The sequence below is a fragment of the Apostichopus japonicus genome, chromosome 16 (genome assembly GCF_037975245.1).
Source record: "Apostichopus japonicus isolate 1M-3 chromosome 16, ASM3797524v1, whole genome shotgun sequence".
NCBI classification, from domain to species: Eukaryota; Metazoa; Echinodermata; class Holothuroidea; order Aspidochirotida; family Stichopodidae; genus Apostichopus; species Apostichopus japonicus.
The window spans coordinates 40,736,271-40,762,950 of NC_092576.1; the positions used below are offsets into that span (position 1 = coordinate 40,736,271).

Genomic DNA, 26,680 nt, shown 5'->3' on the forward strand with positions numbered 1-26,680 from the left:
ATCTTTGCCCAGCTTGTGTAGCAGCTTGGCCAGGTTGTGTAGTATTTTGTGATAGCGATGCTGGATAAATTATTCCCTGGATATAGTACATATTTGTGTGTGTATATGCAATTATGCATTATGTGTAATGTAACGTCACCCAGTTGGGACAAGCTTTTTCTATACTGTTTAGTGTTATGTCCCGCTTACAGAGCACTCGTATTGTCAGTACGAACAGTACGAATATCATGTTTCTATCAGATCAAGGTTAGGAACTGTTTGTACTGTCAATACCACTGCTTTGAGAGCATGATATTGAAGTACAGTTTAGAGAGGTACAGTAGTAGCATACATGTAGGAAATTGTCCCAACTGGCTGGTAACGCACTTGTATGAGACATATCAACATGTTTAGGAATACAGTAATTTAAAGTAACTTTCAAAATGAAAGAATCTGCTTCCTAGAACTATGATCATGTGCACACAGATGTCATTGTAACACTAACAGGCTATAAATGTTATCCCAGATGGATGGATGGATGCTCCATTGTTTTTTCGAGGGAGGGTGAAACAGTTATGGGAAAAAACGACATTTCAGGAAGTCATCCGTCCTTATTCACTTCCTTCTCCGTGGTTGTAAAAGAAACATTTAAAAAAAAAAATGATGAACAGCTTTACCAACTGGTTTGATCTCATGAGATAATATATATGTATTGCCCATGACTGAACATGTACACTATAAATATTAAACAATGGTTGGATACTGTAGCCTGTAGGACTGGAATATGTGAGTAAATAACATCCAAATGAACACTGATGTCCATATATATCCTACAGAACATATCCAATAAAACATGGACATATCCTCCAGAGTGTGGACATATCCTTTAGCACATGAACATATCTCCAGGACATATCCCTTAGAACATGGACATATCCTCCAGAGTGTGGACATATCCTTTAGCACATGAACATATCTCCAGGACATATCCCTTAGAACATGGACATATCCTCCAGAGTGTGGACATATCCTTTAGCACATGAACATATCTCCAGGACATATCCCTTAGAACATGGACATATCCTCCAGAGTGTGGACATATCCTTTAGCACATGAACATATCTCCAGGACATATCCCTTCGAACATGGACATATCCTCAAGGACAAACATGATCCCTTAGAACATTTATACATTCTCTAGGACATATATCCTTTAGCACATCATCTCATGGGGAACATTTTGCTGTTAATTGTATCCATACTGGCCCCTCCTATGTTAAGAACTCCTACATGGCTGACATTGTAAGTTTAATGACAACAGACAATAAATTTATGACCATGAGTATTGACCATGATTAGGCACTTTATAGCATATTTGGGACTTTATAGCATATTTGGGACTTAATAGCCATATTTGAGACTTTATAGCATTTTTTGGGAACTAATGGCCTAGATATATGTATTACGGTCAATCCTTGTTAAATATTCTTTAGTGACCCTATCAAATTTATGACCACGGAAAGTTGTAGAATTTCCACATGTGGACGCTGAAGAGTTCCTGTGGATGTGTTCCATATTGTTTTAGTTCCGACAAATCAAGATGGCCGAAAATACAAGATGGCTGCCTTGCTGCTGATGATGTATCACACAAATTGCATATATTTGTACAGTAATATGCTGTCAGTTTTATCAATGTCTGTACCTTGCCCCTACAGTATCTGATAAAGACATACCAAAGGAATGAATCCTCCCTATTAAATAAAAGGCTCTGTTTGTTAATTCCGTGGGAAAATAATATGATAATCTTTGTACTCTCAGAAGTTAATGTTTACACACTCCACAGTTTTGCATGAGTTTACTGTAGCTTGTCATTGAATTGTATTTTAATGTGTCTGCTTGGTGATATTTTTCAGGGCCACTGTCGGTAAACTGAGACTAACTGGAATCCATTCCTATGGAATAATGATATTCTCCATTTTACAGGTCAGAGTAGGTGGTTGAACCATTTCAGTATATTGAAGTGAAACAAGGTTTTATCGAATATTTATTTGATTTAATTTCAGTTTGGGAGTTTCAGGTTGTAGTTTTATTCTTCTCTGATGGAAGCAATTCAGGTCGCCTTGCATTGCTCTAGACTAATTGCAACGTTTGTGTACTATTTTAGGTTAATAGTTTATATGCCAACCGACCGTTACAGGACTTTTCGTTTTGATAATGGTAGGGATGCACCGGATCCAACTTTTTGGATCCGGCCGGAACCGGATTTTGCCGGATAGTACATGAACCGGATTTTTTCATTACACAATAGAAAATCATTAATAAGAAGTAGAAGTATGAAACAAGGAGCAAATGTTAGGTGAGGTATACGCATATTATAAAGAAGGTGAAATTAAGACCCCATTTAGTGGGTCAGACCATTGAGAAAATTAAATTAAACATGTTAAACCTAATTTTTCATTACTTTGAATGTTTTTATTAATTTTTGGAAATAGTTTACATTGATTTAAGTTAATACCATCACCTTTTTAAGGAATAATTCAGGCCAGATTTTGAAAAAGATCCGGCCAGATTTTGAAAAATATCCGGCCGGAACCGGAACCGGATAATTGCTCACTATCCAGCCGGATAGTCCGGCCGGACCGGATATCCGGTGCATCCCTAGATAATGGTGACTACTAAATGTAGAATTATAATAAATTATAATATATTATAAATATATTGTAATAAATCTATAATATGCTGAAATTAAATGTTTTACGTTGTATCGACCTTTAAAATTTCCTTCCTTCTTTTTAAAATTTTGGGAAAGTTTAAGGTCCGTATAATAATTCTCTGATGTTGTTGATCGTTCGTGAAAGTGGCTGGACTATTCAGTCTAAACACACGGATGATAACGTCAGATCCTTAGAGGCACACCAACAGTTTGATAGAAAAAAACATAAGTTGATTATGTCTGCGAGTATCATACTGTGTGCATCGGAGTAGATTAAAATGCATTGTAAGTGAATGGAGACAGGTAAGAGGAAAGGGTGGGAGGGGGGGGGTTGGGGAGGGGTAGGGAGAAGATGGAGAGAGTAAAATATTACCAATTTTTGTCGGATATATATGTAGATTAGAACATCATAATTGAATGGTGACAGTTAGCATCCCTGTTTGTACATACCAAAAACCAGTAAAGGTTTTGGTGATAGAGGTCTTAATGGTTAAGTTGCATTATTAATTTATTTTACATTTTTTTTATACAATTTTTTTTTTTATCATATACTGGACGAGGTTTAACTATTTCCTGGAATCCTGGGTATCCCTGTACATATGTAATAGTGAGTTTTGTAATAACTGTGAGTGATGCTGGTAGATGAATGTGCATGACATATATGATAATTTTGTATTTATTTTTTGGGGTAATTTTTTTTATACATATGACATATGATTACAGTGTATCATTTTAGAAATGATACTTTCACAAACAACCAGCCTTTTTTTGTTTTAACAAAAACTTGTCTTGAACACTGACAATTTTATTAATACCCTGCACAGTTAAAATATTAGCCAGCTGTGCTTTTGAAGTTAAGTGATTTCAGCTCAAAACTAGAGCGCCACAGATATACCCTCAACATTATCCACAGTGCTTGCCACGCCATTGTTACTACTGACATACAACAGTGCCCCAAGTACTTTGATTGGTATCCTGTTCTCACTACAACTATACTCAATTGTGTTTGTAAATTGCCTTTTGAAAATTTGTACAGACTGTTCATCGAACAATGTGATGTTTTTTTGTTTATTTTTATAATATTTTTTTCAAAGAATTTTTTACCATTCAACTTTTCAAGGCCACACATGTATCCCGTTTGTTGACCTGAGTTGTTGGAATATTGTACATCCTTATATAACTATATAATAGATAGATATATATTTATATTGCATTGTGGAAGATTCAAAAGTGAGATTGTGTTTATGACACAGCCAGACATACACACAGACATATACACACATACATCACATGTTGTATGTCTGCAGTACACAGAACATGTATTATTCACGACATGATCATTTATACACAAATACATTCAACCAGTAGCTACTTTGTACACAACCCCCCCAATATAAAGTAGTAGGGATGAGATGGCAAGGAAGGGGGGGCAGGCCCAGTGGTGGGGTGTTCAGTGGTGTGAGAATAACTCCTGTTAAAATATTTGCCGTCTTCTCCCATACCCCCATATTGCTTAACAAATTGATTTCAACATTGGGACTTTTTTTAAGTTTAAAAATGTCCAAATCAATTATTTGCGATGTTGTAATGGCTCAGCACCTTCCTGTTGTTGGTGTGAAGAATATATTTGCTAAGAATGTCCTAGTCTGGTGTTTTCCCTTCCAGTTATACTCACTAGCAATCTGTAGAATATCCTGTTCTTACTTTTGTTCCTTCTAAAGTGTCTTTTTATGAAAGAATTGTTGACAGATAATTCCAAGCATTAGCATACTATTCAAATATCTTGAACAGCTTAGCATTACTTTCTAAGTCTAAGACTGAAACAGAAGTTATCATGTATGTATTGGATATCTACTGTACCTAGGGGATGGACAATAGGGGATGGACAATAGGAGATGGACAATAGGGGATGGACAGTAGGCGATGGACAGTAGGGGAAGGACAATAGGGGAAGGACAGTAGGGGATGGACAATAGGGGATGGACAGTAGGGATGGACAATAGGGGATGGACAGTAGGGGATGGACAGTAGGGGATGGACAGTAGGCGATGGACAGTAGGTGATGGACAGTAGGGGGTGGACAGTAGGGGATGGACAGTAGAGGGTGGACAGTAGGGGAAAGACAATAGGGGAAGGACAATAGGGGAAAGACAGTAGGGGATGGAGAGTAGGTGCTGGTCTGCTGGACAGTAGGCGATGGACAATAGAGGATGGACAATAGGAGATGGACAATAGGGGATGGACAGTAGGGGATGGACAGTAGGTGATGGACAGTAGGGGATGGACAGTAGGGGATGGACAATAGGGGATGGACAGTAGGCGGTGGACAGTAGGGGAAGGACAATAGGGGAAGGACAGTAGGGGATGGACAATAGGGGATGGACAGTAGGCGATGGACAATAGGGGATGGACAATAGGGGATGGACAATAGGGGATGGACAATAGGGGATGGACAGTAGGGGATGGACAGTAGGGGATGGATGGACAGTAGGGGATGGATGGACAGTAGGGAATGGACAATAGGGGATGGACAGTAGGGGATGGACAGTAGGGGATGGACAGTAGGCGATGGACAGTACAGTGATGGACAGTAGGCGATGGACAGTAGGGGATGGACAATAGGGGATGGACAGTAGGCGGTGGACAGTAGGCGGTGGACAGTAGGGGAAGGACAATAGGGGAAGGACAGTAGGGGATGGACAATAGGGGATGGACAGTAGGCGATGGACAATAGGGGATGGACAATAGGGGATGGACAATAGGGGATGGACAATAGGGGATGGACAATAGGGGATGGACAATAGGGGATGGACAGTAGGGGATGGACAGTAGGGGATGGATGGACAGTAGGGGATGGATGGACAGTAGGGAATGGACAGTAGGGGATGGACAGTAGGCGATGGACAATAGGCGATGGACAGTAGGGGGTGGACAGTAGGGATGGACAGTAGGGGATGGACAGTAGGGGATGGACAGTAGGGGATGGACAGTAGGGGATGGACAATAGGGGATGGACAGTAGGCGATGGACAGTAGGTGATGGACAGTAGGTGATGGACAGTAGGGGGTGGACAGTAGGGGATGGACAGAAGGGGATGGAGAGTTTGGGAAGCTGAAGTTTGGCATCTGGATATATACCAACAAGCACAGTACAATGACATTGGTATATGTTGTAGAGATTGTACCTGATATGTCCTTTCAGTTTAATACACACATCAGTGGATTTTTGGCATAAATTCAAAAAATTCAATTGATGTATGTATATAATTTGCCACACAGTCTAATTTTAACTATGTACAAATCATGTGAGTACTGTAACTGTCTATAACCTTTGACCCTCCAGTGACAATCAGCCCACTGTCCTATAACATAGCAATTTAGTTCCACGTCAAACAGGAACAGGTAGTAGTTTCCCATGCTCCACCTCATCCGCCTTCCTACTTCTGTTATTATTTTTGGCTGAATTATGTCACTTAGATTAAACAATATATATCCCTTTTGAGCACTGATGTCCGCCAAGCTGCTGACATTACAACGTACATGTACATACCAGCCTCGACACAGGTAAGGATCTAATTTCCTACGTTTAAGTTTCTTAGTTCCTCCTTCCATCAATACGTAAATTGTCAAAACTGTAGCCTGAAAGTTTTGGCAAGATATATATTTAAGGGTTTCCTGAGTTAGGGAAATGACTTAGACTATATACTACTAACAATACAATGTACAATTGATAGGTGACCATTTTTAGTATCTCTAGCATATATATGTTTATTTTTCTCATGTATTTTTGGGAGATGCACATCACTTAAAAGTATCAGAAATTGACACATAGTCTGTTGCCTCAGACTTGTAAACAAAAAGTCTAATTTAGTTTCAATTGATTGTCACAAGTCATAACTGAAATGGTCATAGAGTTCACAACTGAAATGGTCACAGGGATCACAATTGAAATGGTCACAGGGATCACAGCTGAAATGGTCAGCTGAAATGGTGGGGGGGGGGAGGGGTCTTCTTTCAGTCCTTAAATTGTGATGTACTCTAGTCTTTAAATCAGTGTGCTTGCACCTAAAGATCTGGGAGGTTATAGAATTCATTGTGAGTAACTTCTCTTTGAGATCATTAAAACCTCTGAGCTGTCACTTGTGTCTGCTTGCAAACAGATTATTAAGTACTAACTTTAGCATATATGCGTTGGACTTTATCCTCTCTCATGTACTTGTCTTGCCACTTCACATACAACCCCACCCTCCACACCCCCACACCCCCCACCCATTTCTCCCCTAATTTATAGTTAATCCCATCCCACACTTTTACCCTATACTAGTACATTTCAATCCACACCTGCAGTGTTCCTTACCGTAGCATTTGCAGTTGGTCGACTGATTTTCCAACCCCAAAATATGCCAAATATGAATCAATTATATAGCTTATATAAGCTTGTGTCTTCCTATGACCTGTAGTACTTTACAGAAAATGTGCCATTTTTCTGCACACGTAGGTAGTACGGTAGGGCTGTTGAAATTTCCAACAGATTTAACATATAAGCAGACTTTCTGTCCTGTAACAAACAAGTTTCTGATAGGGCTACTGCTCATGTCTAACTGTATTCTTCAAATAAAACAAATTAATGAATAATCATGAAATATTTCAGGAGCGGGTACTTGAGGAAATCCAAGTTTTTTATACCCTAGACAGGAGGAGGGGAGCATGAAAGCTGACCAACAGATATTAAATTCATAATTATTCATACTGTACAATTAAAAGTGTACGTCTATACCTTTCATTGTATGCGTAATCGTGAACTTAGTATCGTCGGTCAATGAGCTATTTTTGCTCCACTTCTGTCTGGGTGGGGGTGAGGGGGGGGTAGGTTGACTATTTTGTAGATGTTTTCAGCACTCTTGAAATATTTAATGAATATTCATTAATTTGTTCTGCGCTGCTAATTACCATACGGCCTCCGAGTAACAACCCAAAGTTTATTGACCTACCTCTGTCAATAAATTCACAGCTGTATCCGTTGAAGAGGGAAGTCACTGATCTATTTATCTTACAGCTACTGTATCATTTACAACTAGAATTGTCTACTCTGTGACAGACAGAGCTATCATGGAAGTATTGTGTGACATTTATAGGTATTATAATTATTATGATTATTAATATATTGATCAAAGTAATGTTACTATTTAACGTTAGTTTTGCATTAATATTAAGTACGTTATATGATTGCTTTTCTGATTAGTTTGACAGCTAGATAGTGATATAGTTTGCAAGTTTTGCCAGGTTTGTAATTTTTGTGTGGTAGAGTGTTAGCTACCAGTGATATTCCTACTGTGTAAGTTACTGATGTCAGTAGATGAAGGTATGATCAGGAGGATCCTGTTAAGGTCAAAGGTCATTCAAGTCCAGCCTATGTATACTGATTAACTTGCTGTATAGAATTGCTACACCGTCATGGAGCTCAGTGACATTGGACCAAATAAAAGCAACCAGCTTTGTGTGTGCGTGTGTGGGGGTATACTGGGATCTGTACTTTAAAGTTAATTAATTAATCAACTAGACGTAACTAATTAACTCTTCAAAACCTCAGCTTTAATACTGTAACTCAAATATATATTTCGTTTATGACAGTTACAAAACTTATGACTGAAGCTAGAAAAACTTTTATTTTCGGCACTCCCCGCTTACCTGTCTCAGCACTACTATTGCACCTTTCCCCAGCATATTTGACTGGTAACATTTTGGCACTGCACCCCATAGACCCCTCCTCCGGGTCAACGCCAACTACCTCTTCCAGAAGAATCTACCAAATATGTTTGCAAAGTACAAACTATTTAATAAGGCTCTAGTGATCATTGACAGTTAATAAAGTGTTCAAGAGTAACATTGAACTAAAACAAGAGGAAAATGAAAGAGGGAAATATATATGTAGCCGGACAGAAAGTCAAATTACACAAACAAGTTTGATACATTAACAGTGATTATCCTGAGTAAGTTTAGCGATAACACTGTTCTTTAAAAGTACAAAGGGAGACATGTATCGTAAAACATCAGTCCAGACAAAACTGGGACATGGGTGGGTGGGTGGGTGTATTGTCAGCTTAGGGAAGGGTTCTTGTAATCGGTGCTTCTAGTTCATATGTCTGTCATGGCTATGGTAATATTTGCAGTGAGTGAGCTCGCTAAATGCCGTCAGGGTTTTTTTTTTTTTTTCCCTGCATAACATGTTTACGTGTATATGCATTCATTTTAATGTTTGCATATATTTCCATTCATTTTATTCTCTGTGCAGCTGTGGTGTGATATACAAATAAATGTAATGATGGGAAAACGAGCACAATGAACTGGATTACTGGGGTATCTGTGCTGCCGGCTCATAAGCGAAATCGATCGCTAAATATATCGATATATGAATCAATCGTTAATAAATGTCGTAGATTTAATCATAATTACTACAGGTCATTTCATGCTGTCAAAGATTATTGTCCTGACAGAACTAAAAGTACTAAGTACTTACATCTAGGTGACAGGTGTGTTCATCGAATACAGACAGGGGGCGACAAAGATATTTTTCTGATTCCGCATCTCGAAACGGAAAACATGAGCACCTGAACAAACCGGTTGAATTTCCTGCCTAGATCGAGAGTCCCCTTTTTAGAGGGAGAGGAAATATCTTCTGGTGGGAAGTTGATTATAATCATTTGCTGCTCAGGTGGATTCCCCTTTTAACTATGTTTGTCTTTTAGCTTGAACTCCCAACCACAGTGCAGTGACACTCTGATAGGCTGTAGTTTAGTGTGGGCTGGATTGAACTGTCGAATGTCAGTGTTGTAGTTAAAGTTTGGTTGACTTGAGTTAAAAGAAGGGTTGTGTACAGTGCTTGCATACTTATACTGTACAGTTGGATGTATTTTGAGAGATAACCAGTTGACACTCTGTTCCTGCAATACTTCTAAGAAACTTAATAAGGTCAGTATATATAAATAGGCTGTAGGTTAGTGTGGGCTGGATTGAACTGTCAAATGGCAATGTTGTAGTTAAAGGTTGGTTGACTTGAGTTAAAAAAAGAATTGTGTATGTCAGTGCTTGCATACTTGTGCAGATAAAAGTATATGTATGTATGTATGTATGTATATTTAGATCCTCCTGCAAGCAGGAACTCGCGAAGAAGCCTAAATTGGCTTATCAAAGCCGCAAGCTGACCGAAGTCAGTCTCTCACATTCATATTTAACGTCCATGATTATGAATTGTTAATTGTCAACAACCCTGTAACTGGACGACATACATTAATCTGGGAGTGACTCGAACCGGGGACCTTATGATTGAAAGGCACCGGTGTTAACCACTGAGCTAACACTCCACGTATATTGAATGATAACAAGTTGACGCTCTGTTCCTGCAACACTGCTAAGAAACTTTAAAAGGTCAGCATACACATAGGCTGTAAGATTGCACTGTACAGAGCAGTCCAATGTTCAAAGGGTTGTTGGCTGGGCTGAGTTAACATAGAGTTGTGTAAATTGTCTACCGATTAATGTACTTTGAACGATGATACGCCCTGTTACCAAAATAATGCCGAATCTGTGAATATTCTCAAAATAGTATATATTTCGATTATGAGGCGGAAAAAAAAGTTGATAAAATGTTTCTTGCCAAATTTCTGACATTTTGTACGTCATTAGCTTGATGAGGCAGGCCGGCTTTTAAATGGTCGAGTGAATTCTCGACTGATTTGTAACCTTTTTTTTAGAGAGAGAGAAAAGAGAGAAAAAACCCAGAAAGTTTTGAATTTGTTGTGACATCATTAGCCTTGGCAACTAATGTCTTTAACAGATCTCTGATTTTTTAAAATTACACGTCAGGAAATAGTCAAGTAGAAAGTGAAAGGCCAAAAACTAAAAAGGAGAAGAAAAAAATGAAAAAACAAAAGACCAAGGATGAGGATTGAGGAAGGAAACACATTTTAGTGTCCGGAGTGATCAAGCAGTCTCAGAAATCATACATGTTGTGTGGCTTAAATGTCTTGCACAATGAAGTAATGTATGTTTGCAAGATTCAACAGCTATATTGTGTATAGGTATATTGTGTATATATGTGTATATATGTGTATATATGTGTATATTGTGTATATTGTGTATATAGGGCAGATTTCACAGTAAAGGGGTCCAATTATACTTTTCAAATATGAGTTGAGGTAATGCAACATATTCAATTTAAAAAAAATTGTGATACCAGAATTATGCAGTTATATGTTTGTAGAAATAAAAAAAATAATGATCTTTATGTGGTGTCTTTTTTATCTGTGTCCGAAGAAATTTTATTAAGTGGAACTACATATTGTGGACGGAATAGGGTCCCACATGTTTATACACCTCAATTTCTTGAGGCCTCCCTTGTTAAATGACCCACCCCTTCAAATATTGTCCACCATTTTTTAAAACAGGATAGTGTAACAAAACAAAAAATAGTTAGGTTTGGTTCAACTCCCCATTCAATTTTCTCTAATCAGACATTGAAATTCTTTACCTTGAACTTCTAAAATTCTGTCCAATTTGTGATCAAATGTATATCTATCATTTCGTTCAAAACAAAGAAACAAATTCTCCCGTCAGTCAATGTGATTACAACATTGGTAATCGCCCGTCATCATCTTGTCCAAAACATGGCAGTAATTGTAAAAATGTGTGAGTTATAAGCAATCTTTGATGTCGAACGTTATGTCTGTCCAAACTTCCATGTCACGTTCGCTCGATCACCAAAGAAACTTCATTGAAGGTGAACGAACTTATCGTCATCAATGTTCTGTTATCGCACGATTATTTAGTCTGTATGAAGTCAGTCTTCAATTGTGTTCGGCCAAACATTTTCGTAAGTACAAAACGTAACGAAAAAATCACATTTTGACAACTTCCGTCCAACTGCGTTACGTTCGATTTACCGTTACGTTCGCAGAATTTAACTTAGGAAAAGTATTAAAACTTTAAACTTAAAAGTTTTGTTGGACTGGTGGTATGAATAATTTGATTTATTTTGACCGTCCGCTACAAAGTAAAGTTACTTCCATGTGTACATATAGCACTCTGTAAGGATAGGTCAAAACAATTATTTGACAAGGCGAACGTAACGCTCCTAAGATGCGAACATAACGCGGGATGGAAAACAATAACTTTAATGTGTGGGTATACCGGTTGCAAATTTTGATGCAAAAGTATTTTAGGCTCAGCCACCCACTAAACCTCTTCATATCACTATTCTTTAGTAGTGTTTGCACGGGGTATCCGCGAAACTACCCGGTTCCTAATTTATTACCCGAATCCTATGCAGTGTTATTATTTTTATTTTTATTTTTATTTATTTTTTTTTCCAAACCGATGGTTAGGCAAAATTCCCATTGACTTAGTGTGGTGTTAGGCTACAATGTGGTCGAAGCTAACAGCAATAACGAAAGTATTCCATGGATACCTTATAACTGCGTCACAATTTCAGCTTATAAACATGGTTATGCTAGATTACCCCATTGACTTAGTGTGGTGTAAGGCAACCCCTTGGCCGAAGATAACAGCATTAATGAAAGTATTCCACGGATATCTTATAACTGTGTCACAATTGCAGTATAGGCTAGAATTTTCCCCATTGACTTAGTGTGGTGTTAGGCTACCATGTGGATGATGTTGAAAGAATTCTCACAATTATTTTTTATACATTCATTTATTTCGTACATGGAATACTGACTAGGTATTTTACGAGGTGTTACTAATGGATTATAGACAGAACAACTAAAAAATATTATTTTCTTGAAAATCGCGATACATGAGGGTAAACAATTTTTCCGTGTACCTGGATACCCGACCGGTAACAACTCTCGGGTACCCGGTTCCCTAGTTTTGGACCCATGTAAACACTATTCTTTAGACAAGTTAGGGGTCTGGGAGAGAGTGGGCCATGGCTATTATGTGGCTGCATAAACCTTTCCTGAAGCAGTTTAACTTACCTTACCTTGAATGTACATGTATACCTGTGACTACCTGTGATATATTAGCTGAATAAATAATTTTCTTATTTATTGTAAGTTTGTCCTTCATTGTCAATGGTTATGTTTGCAATGTGCATTTGACATTTTTTTGTGTCCAGGGTTAACAACTGCAAAACACAGTTTCTAATAGCATGACATGGAATTTGGATGAATCCTTACTATGCCATAAAAGCATTCAAGTAATCATTTAATTATATCAAATGATTAAACTATTGTCTTACTGATAGTGAATCTGTCCGTCCAAGGTTATGTTTGCAATGCATATGTTACTTTTGTCCGTCCAAGTGTTATGTTTGCAATAGTGATGTTTCACCTAATTTTTTGTTGTTGAATTAACATTGAATGTTTGATTTGTATTCAAATGTTTGATACTCCAGTTGTTATTAATAAACTATGAAACACTCAAGTAATTGCCTTTTTTATATCTTATTCAAAAGAATTTTTCCATTTAAATTTTATGAGTTTTGTCCGTCCAAGTCCTTAAAAGTCTTCATGCTCCAGTAAATGGTAAACTTCAGCTGTACAGATGAATCTGATGGTTGATATCAGATCCATAGTACTAATAGTCTCCTCTAAAAACAAAACAATTATAAAAAGTTCCTCCTCAAACATGAAAAAGAAGAAAGTATGATTAACATGCATTCATCATCTTCCATAGCAAAGTTTCCACTCGTGTCATGTTTCACTTTTATTTTGTAACAACCGTAGGTTATTTTATCTCTGCGTTTTCACAAATGATAATTGGGATGTCAAAGTTACAAATGGTAGGTCATTTGTTTTGAAACAAAGCATTTGAAAATTTGGGATCTGGAGGGACCTTTTGGACCCTGTAACTGTGAAATCTGCCATATATTGTGTATATACAGGTATATTGTGTATAGGTATATTGTGTATATATGTGTATATTGTATATACTGTATGTGTATATTTTATATATTGTGTATATAAATTGTGTATACAGGTATACTGTGTGTATATTTGTGTACATACATAACATCTAAATTGAGAAAAACACATTTAAGCCTGGTCGGACAACTGTTGGTAACGTGAATCACTCAAGTATCCAATTCTCTTGGTTAATTTCCGCCATTGTGTATAGGTATATTGTGTATATATGTGTATATTGTATATGTGTATATTATGTATATATTGTGTATATACAGGTATACTGTGTATATGTGTGTATGTGTACATTAACATCTAAATTGAGCAAAAACACATTTAAGCCTGGTCGGACAACTATTGGTAACGTGAATCACTCAAGCATCCAATTCTCTTGGTTAATTTCCGCCATTGTGTATAGGTATATTGTGTATATATGTGTATATTGTATATGTGTATATTATGTATATATTGTGTATATACAGGTATACTGTGTATATGTGTGTATGTGTACATTAACATCTAAATTGAGCAAAAACACATTTAAGCCTGGTCGGACAACTATTGGTAACGTGAATCACTCAAGCATCCAATTCTCTTGGTTAATTTCCGCCATTGTGTATAGGTATATTGTGTATATATGTGTATATTGTATATGTGTATTTTATGTATATATTGTGTATATACAGGTATATTGTGTGTATGTGTACATTAACATCTAAATTGAGCAAAAACACATTTAAGCCTCGTCGAACAACTGTTGGTAACGTGAATCACTCAAGTATCCAATTCTCTTGGTTAATTTCCGTCATCGTTGTCGTATGTTGGTATATTTCCTTAGTGCATTTCCTCGGTGGTATCATTTTGAGTTATCTGCAGGGTTGATCAGTAGGTCATAGAGATAATGAGCCTCGGAGGTAATTCCAGTGTTAAATACCTGATACGTATATATAGTCAAGGTAATATAGAGAGCCTAAACATCGTACTTAGCATACAGTCTATATGCCATAAAGAGCTGTCATCATATCGTATCTCAGTGCTGTGGCCAGGTGGATAAAGGCGGTGGCATTTTTTGTAGCAATGAGGCTTAGCAACCGGGAGGTTCCGGGTTCGATACCTGTCGGGGTCATAGTAAGGTGGGTTTTTCATTTCAAGAGCAATCTACTGTTTTCCCATCTGAAATGACTTTCTGTAAATTGAAAATATTCCAAATTTAAGTTAAAAATGTTGAATTGGAAGCCACGACGTGTAAGTTGTAATCCATAAACCCTTGTGGGTTTCTCCCACATTTGTGGTCGCTTAAGTGTCGTAAAACAAACTGCTGATTATTATTTCAACTAAATAGGGACACGTACAGTTCCGATATATAGCCTCTATATATGGAAAAAGGGGCAGAGTCCAGAATCCAACCCAATTTAAAGTATTATACATGTTGAGAATTTCATTGATGACAGTTTTGAGACCTGATAGTATAAATTCAAATTCTATAACCTGTTTCTGCCTTTTGCTCACGATGTAACCTTCAAGGTCACACATTAACAAGTCAGTCCAATAATGTGTCCGTCCCTTCAGTATGAACTCATTGCAATAACATGAAAATATGTGCAGTATATACCTCAATAATGTCAACATACACATTCTGTAGGCATGTTACCTGCAGTTTGTACAGGGCTCTGTACGTAAAGACTCTTATTTTGATATTATTCGTGATTTCTGTCGGTATTTCCTTCTGTGGATTTCCAAAGTTGATGGCCATTTTAGTGGTTCATATTTAATCAGTTGATAAGTATTATTGCCAGAGCGTTCAAACACCACTATGATATAGTTATAATATATATAATAACAGCCACATCTCACGGCTGCATGACCATTGATATAACTTGTTATTACAGTCCTGGTCTACGGTAAACATATCATTCTTGTTTAGAAACGCCATACTCTGCAAATATTGCAGCCTCCCTTGAGTCGACCACGCCACATTTAACCTGGACGACAAACTCGCCAATGTTTTACCTCCCTTTAGCCTCCTTCCCTCCCTACAAATGTACGCATTTTTGTACCGTCGATGATTCGTAAGCAATTTTCCATCGGCTGCTCGCACACGACGACTACGACGACTAAACCTGTCTCTGCGGATATCTGTAAATGCAATTATCTCACGGGCCTGTAATTTTGCAGAAAACTCTTTCTGATTCATCAGTCCTGGTAAATGTTTAATAATTGCGAAGAAGAAAGAAGAAGAAGCGCTCTTCGAAATTGTACAAAAACATTTTGTTGCTATGAGCAATACGGCTTGTAATAGCAAGCACAGCCATCTTATACAATTAGGGCTACACGCTTAATGAAGTTCACGGTTATTTTACATCTGTAGGCTGCAGATGGATTCAACTACCCGTCGGGAGGGAAAAGAAAAGTTCACTCGCTTTCGAGATATCTTTTCTCATCTATTTGAAAACTTGCCGGTGGTGGATTTCGCATGGACAAATAATTCTGCATTTATTTATTTACTTAGTTATTTATTTATTTGTTTCCTGCGAGGAAAGTTGATGTATAAAACTAGAGGCATTGTGTTCATTAGTTAAGAGTCGAAATTCAAAAGAGCCAGGTTGCAAGGCGAAGGCGAAAAGAAATCTTGGATGACTAATTTCCCCTTTAGTAGACTTGACTAAATCTGATATAATTTGATTTTGGAAGAAAAACGTTGGCTGGTTTCGGAACTTGATTTTTGACCTGGAATTTTTGAACGAGTTTTCTCTGGTTTTTCTTAGAGTCTCTTTTTCTATTTGCTTACTTCTTCTTCTTCATCTTCTTCTCATTTATAATTTTTTTTAATATTTTGTAAATATTGTTTTCAGAATTTTACACCCAGGGGGGTTAACAAGAAAACGTCAAATTATTTAAACGCGGTCCGGTGACCCACATTTATTTCTTCTCCTTCCCGACATGTCTATCTGGGGATTGCGATGGTTGAAATAACAGTTTGTCATTTGTGTAAAGCAATTAAGATTTTTTGGGGGATTGATTAGTTTTGATAATTATTTTGAACACGGCATTTAATTTAATATTTGGATGAGCGGTAAAGAGAAGAGGACAGACATATATAGTGTTTCAATCAGGATACATAATTTATTTTAGCATATATTGTTAAAAAGATTTAAAAAAAAAAAAAAAAAAAAATTAGTTGATTTAAAGTTGTCAAGTTTTACGCTTATATTTAAAGAGCTCTAAGCAAACTCGACCATTTTGTATAAATTAGCCTTAACATGATAGAACGACTTGTGTTGAATTAGGTTCATAAATATCAAAAAAAAAAATCTTGCTCCATCTGAGAGATATAATTAAGGTGTTTGAAAATTATGTCATGTCTGTTGGGAGAGTGGAAAAAAATGTACATTTTTTCTCTTTTTTTTCCCTTAAAAGTTTGGAAGTAGCTATTCATGCGACCTAGCTTACATTTCATAGTCTAAATATGCCACAGAAAACACCATATGCCATCTAAACTTTGTGTATGCCCAGTGAGGACCACCGGACCGGCCGGGTTGACCTACAAAGGTTGACCCACATTCAAGGCCCCCACAGCGTACCCCCCCCTCCCATAAAGGTTGAAGCCTGTACCAGACTTGTCAGTTTTTAAATATTCTTAATGTCTACTGGAAGAAAAAAAACGCGAAGTGCCTCTCTTTCTTCTACTGGCAAAAAGTGAAAAAATTCACTGGCTTTTAAAAGGAAGAAAAGTAACGTTCCTGATTCTCAAAGGTTGGTGGCTGTATAAGGTTCCTTGTTAAGGTAAAATTACTGTATGTAAAGACCCAATGTTCAGTAACATATTGGTATTAACATACATGTAGGTACAGTTCAACATTCATTTGAACTGAAACTTATGGAAAGGCCTTTGAAAAGGATCCATCAAAGGAAAACAAGAAAGGATAAAACAATTTTTTATAAAAATAAAAAAAATGGATGAATGAAACAAAAATTTAGAGGCCAAAAAATTGTTTGTGATGAGACCGATTCCCCGGAGGGTGCAACCCGTCCAATTTGTAGCAGCACGGATGAAAAGATTCTGTTGAAAACGAGGAAAGTATTGTATAAATTATTTAAATTGTGTTACCTCAGCTGGGTTTGTGTATAAAGCCTCTGCATACAGCTGTTGTATGCCTGGAGGCCTACTGTAAGGATATATATGGAGGCAGCTAAACAAATAGTACTACACAACAGCACACAATGTCTTACCGATGATTGGTATTTTTAGCAATTAAAAAATAAATAGTCAAGTGAATTCCTTAGTACTTAGAGTTAGCTTTTAGATGGTAAACTTTTAATGTATAGGCCTAATTCTCAGCGAAGTTACAGTACGATTGGTGTTAGTGAATTTGCAGTTTTTCTGTGTGTGTATCTATATATACAGTATATGTATATATGTGTGTATATATATATATATATATACAGTATATGTGTATATGTGTGTATATATATATATATATACAGTATATGTGTATATGTGTGTATATATATATATATATACAGTATATGTGTATCATTGAAATCGTAATGAGTTGGAAAATCAAGAATACAGTAGTGAAAAAGCTTCCAGCCTCCACCGGGATTCGAACCCGGGCCTCCCGCTTTATATGCGGACACCTTGATCACTAGGCTATGGACGCTGATATTGTATGTCCAGAGGTTTGAAACCGGTAAGGAAGGTCGTAATTCCACTGTAGGCGTTTGTCACATGTATAGAACAATACTAGTTCTGTTTTTGGTGACATATTTGCCTAACTCTAGAGATCAAACATGATTTTAACCAACTCGAAATCATTTGTGATTCCTAAAGCCATATCTCGAAAGAGATACTTTGAACAGACTTTTGTTAATTAATGGAAATGGAGGTAAATTAGACAAAGGCAAATGAATATATATATAATTGAAATCGTAATGAGTTGGCTAAATATAGATAGCCACACATTGAACTTACCAAGTCTCTTGATTGCTGCAGTTCAGGGGGGGGGGGGTGGGGGATAACTTTAACCAGACCAATCTTCTCGTGACAAACTGCAACCTCTTCTGACTAAACTCGGTAGTGCTGTATTTGTAGGTTCAATTTTTTTGTGAACTATATATATATATATATATACACTGTAATTATTCGCTTACCTGTCTCCCCACAACCTATGTACACTGTACTTCCAACATCATGTGGGCTGTTACTGAATAAAAATCTGTAGTTCCAATGCGTCCGAAAGTTCTTTGGTTAGAAACTGGTGTGATATTATACTGGTAAACTTATAGACCTTAGGACAAACAAAAGCAATAAGTCCCAAAAGATGACATCTGAAAAAATGGAAAAGATTGACTATAGATCTTCTCTAAAAGAAGGTAGCTTAAAGATATTTGTTTTCTCTCCTACGGCTGAATTATTTATGAGATTATGAGGATTATAGGATTTGTAGGCTTAGGCGGATTAAAGAATTCTATTGATATCGTTAAGTAACTTAATAGCAATAATGATGAGAATAAGAATGGCTGTTTGGTAATACTTGCAATAGAAAATACAAAGTAATTAAAGCAGAAAAAAAAACTCCAGGCCTCAAAATTCAGGCTACTGGTTAAATGTCAGTAGATATTGACATTTCCCAGAACAAAGAAGGGGGGAAAAATGGCGCTGGAAATCTTTAGGCCTGTAGTAGACAGTAAGTACATAAAACATGGTCAGTCTGTAAACAATCGTCAGTCAAAACATGATATTACTGGGTGGCTCTCAAAAGCCTGAACAGTAACTGATGTTTGCTGTAGGTCAGGTAAATTAGGGGGGAATTGATTTTATGACTGGTCAGTAGATTTTTAAACCACTGGCAACAAGTGTAACAAGTGGGTTTTAACATGTGAAATTTTAAAAAATTTTCTTAAGTCCTGAACAGATGAACAACCGTTGAAATAATAACAATAAACTAACGATACTCTGATCTATCCTAGCCAACAAACTGGTGACATTCTTGCATGGGCTTCCCCTCTCCCTCCCCTCCCCTCCCTCTCTCCCCCTCTCCCCCTCCCCCATGACCCTCTATATGGTCACTGCTCTCTAGCTTCTTAATCTGTTCAAAAAATGTTCAGAAGTCCTGCAACATTATTTTGACCTTGAATTTTGATCCAGATGTCAACTACATTTCTCTGGACTGATATACCAAGGTTGATGTTTTTGGTCTTATGACACAGTCCACTCAATCTAAGTTAAATCCATGGAGAATCTTACAAATATACATGTAGGGTGTAAAAGTAAGTTGGCCTGACGTTTCGATCCTAGCAGGATCTTCTTCAGAGGCTAAATGCCTAACTATGTAGGGCCATTGAGGTGACTTAGTACAAGGATGTTACTAGTTTGTTGGCTAGGTAGACGTGTGTTGTGTGTATGTAGGACACATGTCATTGTCATTGGTAAATATACACAAACCAGTTACACCTTTGAGGTTTGCTTGGCCTTGTCACCTCCAAATAGGGACAGTCCCTTTGGTAGGAATCTAAAGGTCGACGCACTATATAGATAGTTACTTGAATTGTAAGCACTAAGTAATCGTTGTGACCTCTTTAACCACCACATGTTCTCAAACGTGGGATGGGGTTTTTTGTTTACATATTAGTCTCTTAGTGAAAGCAAGATCCCCCCACCCACCCCCCCCCTCCCATGGCTTTCTCAAATGTGAACAGAGGCCTAATATACAGTACAATTGTATTTGTTTGTGCCTGTCTTTGTGTGACTGATATGGTATATATATATATATATATATATATATATATAATATATATATATATATATATATATATATATATATATTATATATAATATATATATATATATATATATTTATCCATGAAAGTGCAACCAGCTGCTTCAACAATTGGTTACTTGCCCGTCGCCTCCAGCAAGTAACCGATAAAAGAAACACAGTCTTCTTGCAATTAGCAACACTACAACACTAGTGTTGTAATCCTTACTGTGTATATGTACACTGAACCGGTTAATACTGTACATGTTTTGTCTATATCGTGTGTAGTTACACTCACACACACACCCATTAACTAATGGTTTATGGGAGTATAGAGAAGATAATAGACGTGATATATATGTATAGAAGAGCAATGAGTGAGATGAGTACAAAAGTAGGAGAAGAAGCAGGGAGGATTCTTAATATTTACTGTAATTATAGAAATATTATAGAAATAATATCAAGCGAAAACTTCCGTGAGATTGTAATTGTCATCAGATAGATTGCAGGTCGAGCTACTACTGTACATAATTTGATGATGCTCTAGTTATTGTTTTGACCAGGCTGTCCTTTGACCAGGCCATCCTTTGACCAGGCTGTCCTTTGACTAGGCTGTCCTTTGACCAGGCTGTCTTTTGACCAGGCTGTCCTTTGACCAGGCTGACCTTTGACCAGACTGTCCATTGATCAGGCTCGTCCTTTGACCAGGTTGTCCTTTGACCAGGCTGTCTTTTGACCAGACTGTCCTTTGACCAGGCTGACCTTTGATCAGGCTGTCCTTTGACTCATCTCTCGTACAGTGTACTTGTCATCAATGCACTCCCATGCTATCGTTCAAACTGAATTGCCTAGATACTGTATTCATTCCAGTTTGAAAACACAGAATCACCTAACAACCTTGATACAGGTTTACATGATTCATGTTACAAGTATACATTCATGCATTTCTATCCCTGAGTTTATACAAAGCGCCCACGAAATTGACGTATGACATGTTGCGAAATGTCAACATCGGAACAGTATATATTTATATATACAGTGAATAACATTACCTCGATTGAGGAACTGGGTTTAATAAGGAAATATTACATGCCACTTGTAACAATAACAACGCCGACGATTTTGACTTATATATAGCTCAGATGGATGAATTTCCGACGGCATATTTTCCCTCACTCCATAGTTTCCCTCACCCATTGCAAAGAATGATATACGTTATCACAAGAATGCTCATGACTTCCCCTGGTTACCTTGTTGTCTTTCGGGAGATGGTCAAACCAATTGTGCGGACGCTGTTTTCCTGTTATATCCTGGTTTATTCCATCATCAGCGATGTATCTTTGAACTGTCAGTTTCATTGTTCATGGAACAATTACTTTCGGGGCTTTAACCTGAGCTGCATATCAGGAAAACATATATATTGTCAATTCAGTTGTGACCCAGGACAACAGCTTCACAGGCTCATTCTTAGAACAATAAATTCATTGTCCCTATAGATGTCGACTTGCCTAATTTTCCTAGGACAATCTATTCATGTTAATCAATGTCCACCTGTCCGTTGTCCCCAAAATAACCTGCTACGAGGACAACCTGTTCATTCTCACAAGGGAACCTTTGAATTATTCATATCCTTATAACCTGTCCATTGTCTCTAGGACACCATGTCCATCTTCCCTAGGAAAACTTGTCAGTTGTCCCTAGGACAACCTGTTACCTTCCACTGTGCTTTTATTTATTTTTTCCTCTTAATACCTCTGGACTAATTAATTATGCATTTTTGCCATCTACCTGGTCTGAACTCTGAAGATTGGCAAAAATACACTGATTTTTAAAGTTAATAAACATCTTTGACATGGATTAGAATCTTGACTCATTTAGGTCAGCTGTGACAAATTTACTTCATTCCTGTCTCTGCACAACAGATGCACTCTAGCTATACCTAAATCATCTACTTGGTTACCTTTCGCACTATATACTGTCTCCGTCGACCTGTCTATTCTGGTGTACTGCCCTCTTTTTCAATCTACCACCCACAGGAAACCTAGCACTAGACCTAAAGTCTATAAACAACTTAAAGCTTTTAATGACTAATAAAAAGTCATCTTCAGTTTTGAATAAAAAAATGAGATTTATTTTCTTCTCTTTTTTTTATAGGATAATTTTCAGAAAGAAGGAGCCTGGTAAATGAAGTCTTACGAATCATGAAGTCTTGAGATCTCGCTGAAAGTTGTCGGACAGACCGGCCATCTTTTGTACGGCACAGACTTGGAGGAAATGACAGCTACAATAGGAACTTAGTTACTAGCAAATGTGGCTTATTGTTATTCTCATTGAGCTGCTGCCACAAGGAAACTGGCTGCTATTCTGACAAAAGAATTAATTGGTCACAAACACCACCTGTCCTGGATGTTTAGACTAAGGGGAAGTAATAAGCGAACTGTGTGAATTATTCTTAGTACAAAGTTTGCCTGACTGCCGGAGAGAGTGTACGCACACAGAGAAAGTTCCTATAAGGTAGAAACAAATCTGGTTAGGTTAAGTACAGTAGTAAAGATATGGAATATGCAGCAACAGAAGGGATTACCTGTGGATCTAAATATTTACCGGGAGGATAAGCCATCATTCTCCAATCGTCATGTCAACGGTCAGATGTGTCCGAAGGTGGTGGTGACAGACCACATTTTCTCCTGACTTTTTTATTTCTATTTGAGAGATTTGATTAAAAAAAACAAAAAAAAACGGGAATATTGTTAAAAGATATCAAGACTGCCAAAAATCAACGGAAGATACACTTTTGAAGGATGGCTGGCAGAAGGGACCGCGTTTTTCACATTGTGGTGCTGGGCGTGTCCGGCCCCACCCAAGTGCGGGGTGACCTGGGGGTGGGCAAATCCTGCCTCTGCAACCGGTTTGTCCGACCGCACAAGGACGAATTTTACTTGGAACACATCAACGTGATAAGCCAGAGCGACTTTAGCGGTCGGATCGTGAATAACGACCACTTCATATACTGGGGGGACGCCCAGAAGGTGATGGACGGGCACGAGACGGTGTTCCGCATCATGGAGCAGACGGAGTTCATCGACGATTCCTCTTTCATGCCTTTGAGAGGATCGAACACAAGGCCTTACATCAAACGAGCCGCGGAGACGAAGCTATCCTCCTCCGAAAAATTGATGTATATATGCAAAGATCAAGTCGGTGAGTTTGACGAAACCGTGTTCTCTTTGTAAAAGGGTTTCTAGGAGATCGGGTGGTGGTCTTGGGGGGGGGGGGGAAGGGTGGAGGGGAGGGGAGAAGGCAGAGGGAATTATAGTCAGTCTTGATTTAGTTTCACGATTGTCGTTCTGTTATTTTCAAAAGACAGGGTAACTAATTTTGTTGGATGGGGTTTGGGTTTTGTGTCCTTACATTCTTAAATGGAGTATATTTTAATTGTATGTGTGTGTATGCGTTTATGTGTGTATGTATTTGTGTCTATGTGCGTTTGTTTTGTATTCTGACCGAGGACTTGAACAAAAGAATTCCAGGTCCTCTGTTGTGATTTCTAAAGAATCACCACGTCCTCGGAAGAATTCTATTGTATGGGGTATTGTTAAGGTTAGGGTACGTGGATTTGAACAATGGAAAATACAATGGGGTCCTCGGTCTGAATGTAATACAAACATGTGTGTGTGTATGTGTGTATGTGTGTATGAATGTGTGCATGTATATGTATGTGTCAAGTCATTCAAACCAGGGCCAAGTCATTCATTGTACAATCAAAAATTTACAGTCTCAGCACTCTAGCATATTGTGAACCATGGAGCAACTTTGAAGCGCATAAATACAATTAATTTTCTTACATTTGTTCTGATTATCTGAAAATCCCGACATTTTGAAGAAGAAAAAAAAGAGCAAAAAATAATGAAAAGAATATGCGATAGCAGTTTCTTTTCCAGCCGAAAGTAAAAGGGGTGTTTAAGAGGGTGGGGAAGGGGTAGTAAGTTGGTCCTTACTTACGGTGAACCACATAATTAAACTTTGCTCTATGAATCAACCCTACCCCCCACCCTACCCCCCAAAGAAAAGGGATTTTTCGATACAAAATGACAGCGATGATAATAAACAATTTCAAGATGTATATTTGATTTAATATATTTGGTATATATATCGCAGCACTGGACACTAGTCACCAATGTATTTTCTTGATTCCTCCTCTTCTCCCCAGGTGACGACCTAGGGTACAGTCAAAAGCTCTTACCGGAAGGCAAGTTTCAGGTGGACGGCTTCATCATCGTCTTTGACGTCAGTCGTGTCAGGAACAGGACTCTAGAGTCCCAGATGGAGTTTCTGAGCAAGCTTCATCAGCAGGTCCACAAGGCCAAGAAACCCACAATCATGGTCGCCACCAAGTGCGATAATTCCGAGGAAATCTGCCTCCGGGAATGTAAACAGCTCGCGAACAAGCTCAAGCTGACCCTGATCGAGACCTCCGCGACCCTCGGGGTCAACGTCGACCTCCCCTTCCTCCTCTTAGCGGCTCAGATCGACAAGTCCCGGAGTAAACCCAAGGAGATCTCTTTCAACGACGCGAATCGCAAGTTCACAGATCAACTCAGATTGGCCACAGATCAGTATCTGGAACTCCTGACCCAGGAGGTCACGGACTACCACAACGTCTTCTTGACGAAGAAGAAGTCGTTCGAGAACGGCGAGATCTACAGATCTTACATCCGTCTGGCCGGGACGGCCGAGGCCAGGAAACAGTTCAGGAACCACACCAAGAGGCTGAAGCAGAAGCTCCAGCAGAGAAAGATGGAACAGTACTTTGAGAGGCTACCGGGGGCGCTGCAGGAACTATTACCCGATCTGAAATCCATTAACGGCAGGTGAGAAACTAAGGCAATGTAAAGGGGGCGGGCGGTGTTAGGGGGCGGTGTTCTAGGAATTATTTAACCGACTCGGTAAGGTGGAACACGATTTGGCAGGTGAGATACAAGGCGACGTTAGAGGGCGGTGTTCCGGGAATTATTACATGATTTGGAATACATTGCAGGCAGGTATGAAACAAAGGCGATGTAAAGGGGGGCGGTGTTAGGGGGCGGTTTTCTAGGAATTATTTTAACCGACTCGGTAAGGTGGAACACGATTTGGCAGGTGAGAGACAAGGTGACGTTAGAGGGCGGTGTTCCAGGAATTATTACATGTTTTGGAATACATTGCAGGCAGGTATTAGAAACAAGGCATTATGTTGGAGGAAGGTGTTGGTAATTAAATAGAGCACAGATTGAAAGATTTAGCAGCGCTTGCCTGCATTAAATATCCCTGTGCCGTCAGCCCGTTTTTAGAATTGACCTTCAACGAGCAAAAATAAGTGGAAGTATGAATGGTTGGTATACGGGCAATTAAACCTGAGAATCGACACAATAGCAAAAGGCAAAATGAAACATGTTTACTATGCAATATGATTGTATATATATATATATATATATATATATCAAGGTATAACAGTGATTGTTATGAAACCTTTGTTGCTAGCATGATTGGCATCATAATTCAATGAAGCGTTATTGATTCAGAGCCAAATTCAAATCCAGATGGCAAAGTGGTTTGTGTACGGCCTGTCTGTGTACATGTGACATCTTGTCTTGTAAGCCTGACTATAACTCATTGGCAGGGTACATGAGGGGGTTAGTTTTATTACTGGTTAATAGGTGGATTCAACCAAGTACGAACAAGAACATGTATTTTGTGAAGGTCAAAGGTAAAACCAGAAGTCAAAAGTCTAAAACAATTTTTGGGTAGGGTACAGCTTGGTGAGTGAAAGAAATGTAGTAGGTTCTTGTGGATGTCAACCCTATGCATATCTTGTAAAATTAGCTTTGTAAATCAGACAGTTTAAATTCAAAATCCTGGACGAACTGCATACACCTTGTCCATAGTGTTGCATACATCATGAAGCCTGGCATGCAAAGCCTGCACAGGAATCTGAGTACTTAGGCTTTATCAGTTTGAACAGCTAATCAGCTATAGGAATTTTATTTCCATTAACTTTTGTCTGTGCAGTATTAAAGGGATGTGTCGGACATTTAAAAGTTACTTCTTTTTTTTTAGGCAAATGTATTGAAACGTTAAAGATGTACAGTCTTCACCTATAGTCAACTGTGGACAAAGGTTTCAGAAAAAAAATAGAATTTGATACCGATGCGGTTAAAAACAATTGCTTTGGCTGCAGTAGTAGAAAACAGGAGTTACTTGACGATCAACGTATCAGCATATATACAAGCACTCCCAATCAAAGAAAAGAGGAAGGGGAACGGCTCTCTCACA

The 26,680-nt window shown here is 38.1% G+C and overlaps 1 protein-coding gene across 16 annotated transcripts in view; it reads left to right on the forward strand.

Moving 5' to 3' along the window:
* Window positions 1-26,680, forward strand: part of LOC139983748 (rho GTPase-activating protein 5-like) — a 127,158-nt gene that overhangs the window by 36,331 nt on the left and 64,147 nt on the right. For 13 of the 16 annotated variants that reach the window (XM_071997480.1, XM_071997475.1, XM_071997483.1 and 10 more), the window contains exons 3-4: window positions 22,523-23,569; window positions 24,579-25,239. In XM_071997480.1, coding sequence (XP_071853581.1) covers window positions 23,170-23,569; window positions 24,579-25,239 — 1,061 coding nt within the window. In that variant the 5' untranslated portion in view covers window positions 22,523-23,169. Of the gene's footprint in view, window positions 1-1,828; window positions 1,963-6,129; window positions 6,256-9,522; window positions 9,661-22,522; window positions 23,570-24,578; window positions 25,240-26,680 lie in introns of those variants that run through there. The other 3 variants (XM_071997477.1, XM_071997479.1, XM_071997478.1) reach the window with 3 other exon arrangements.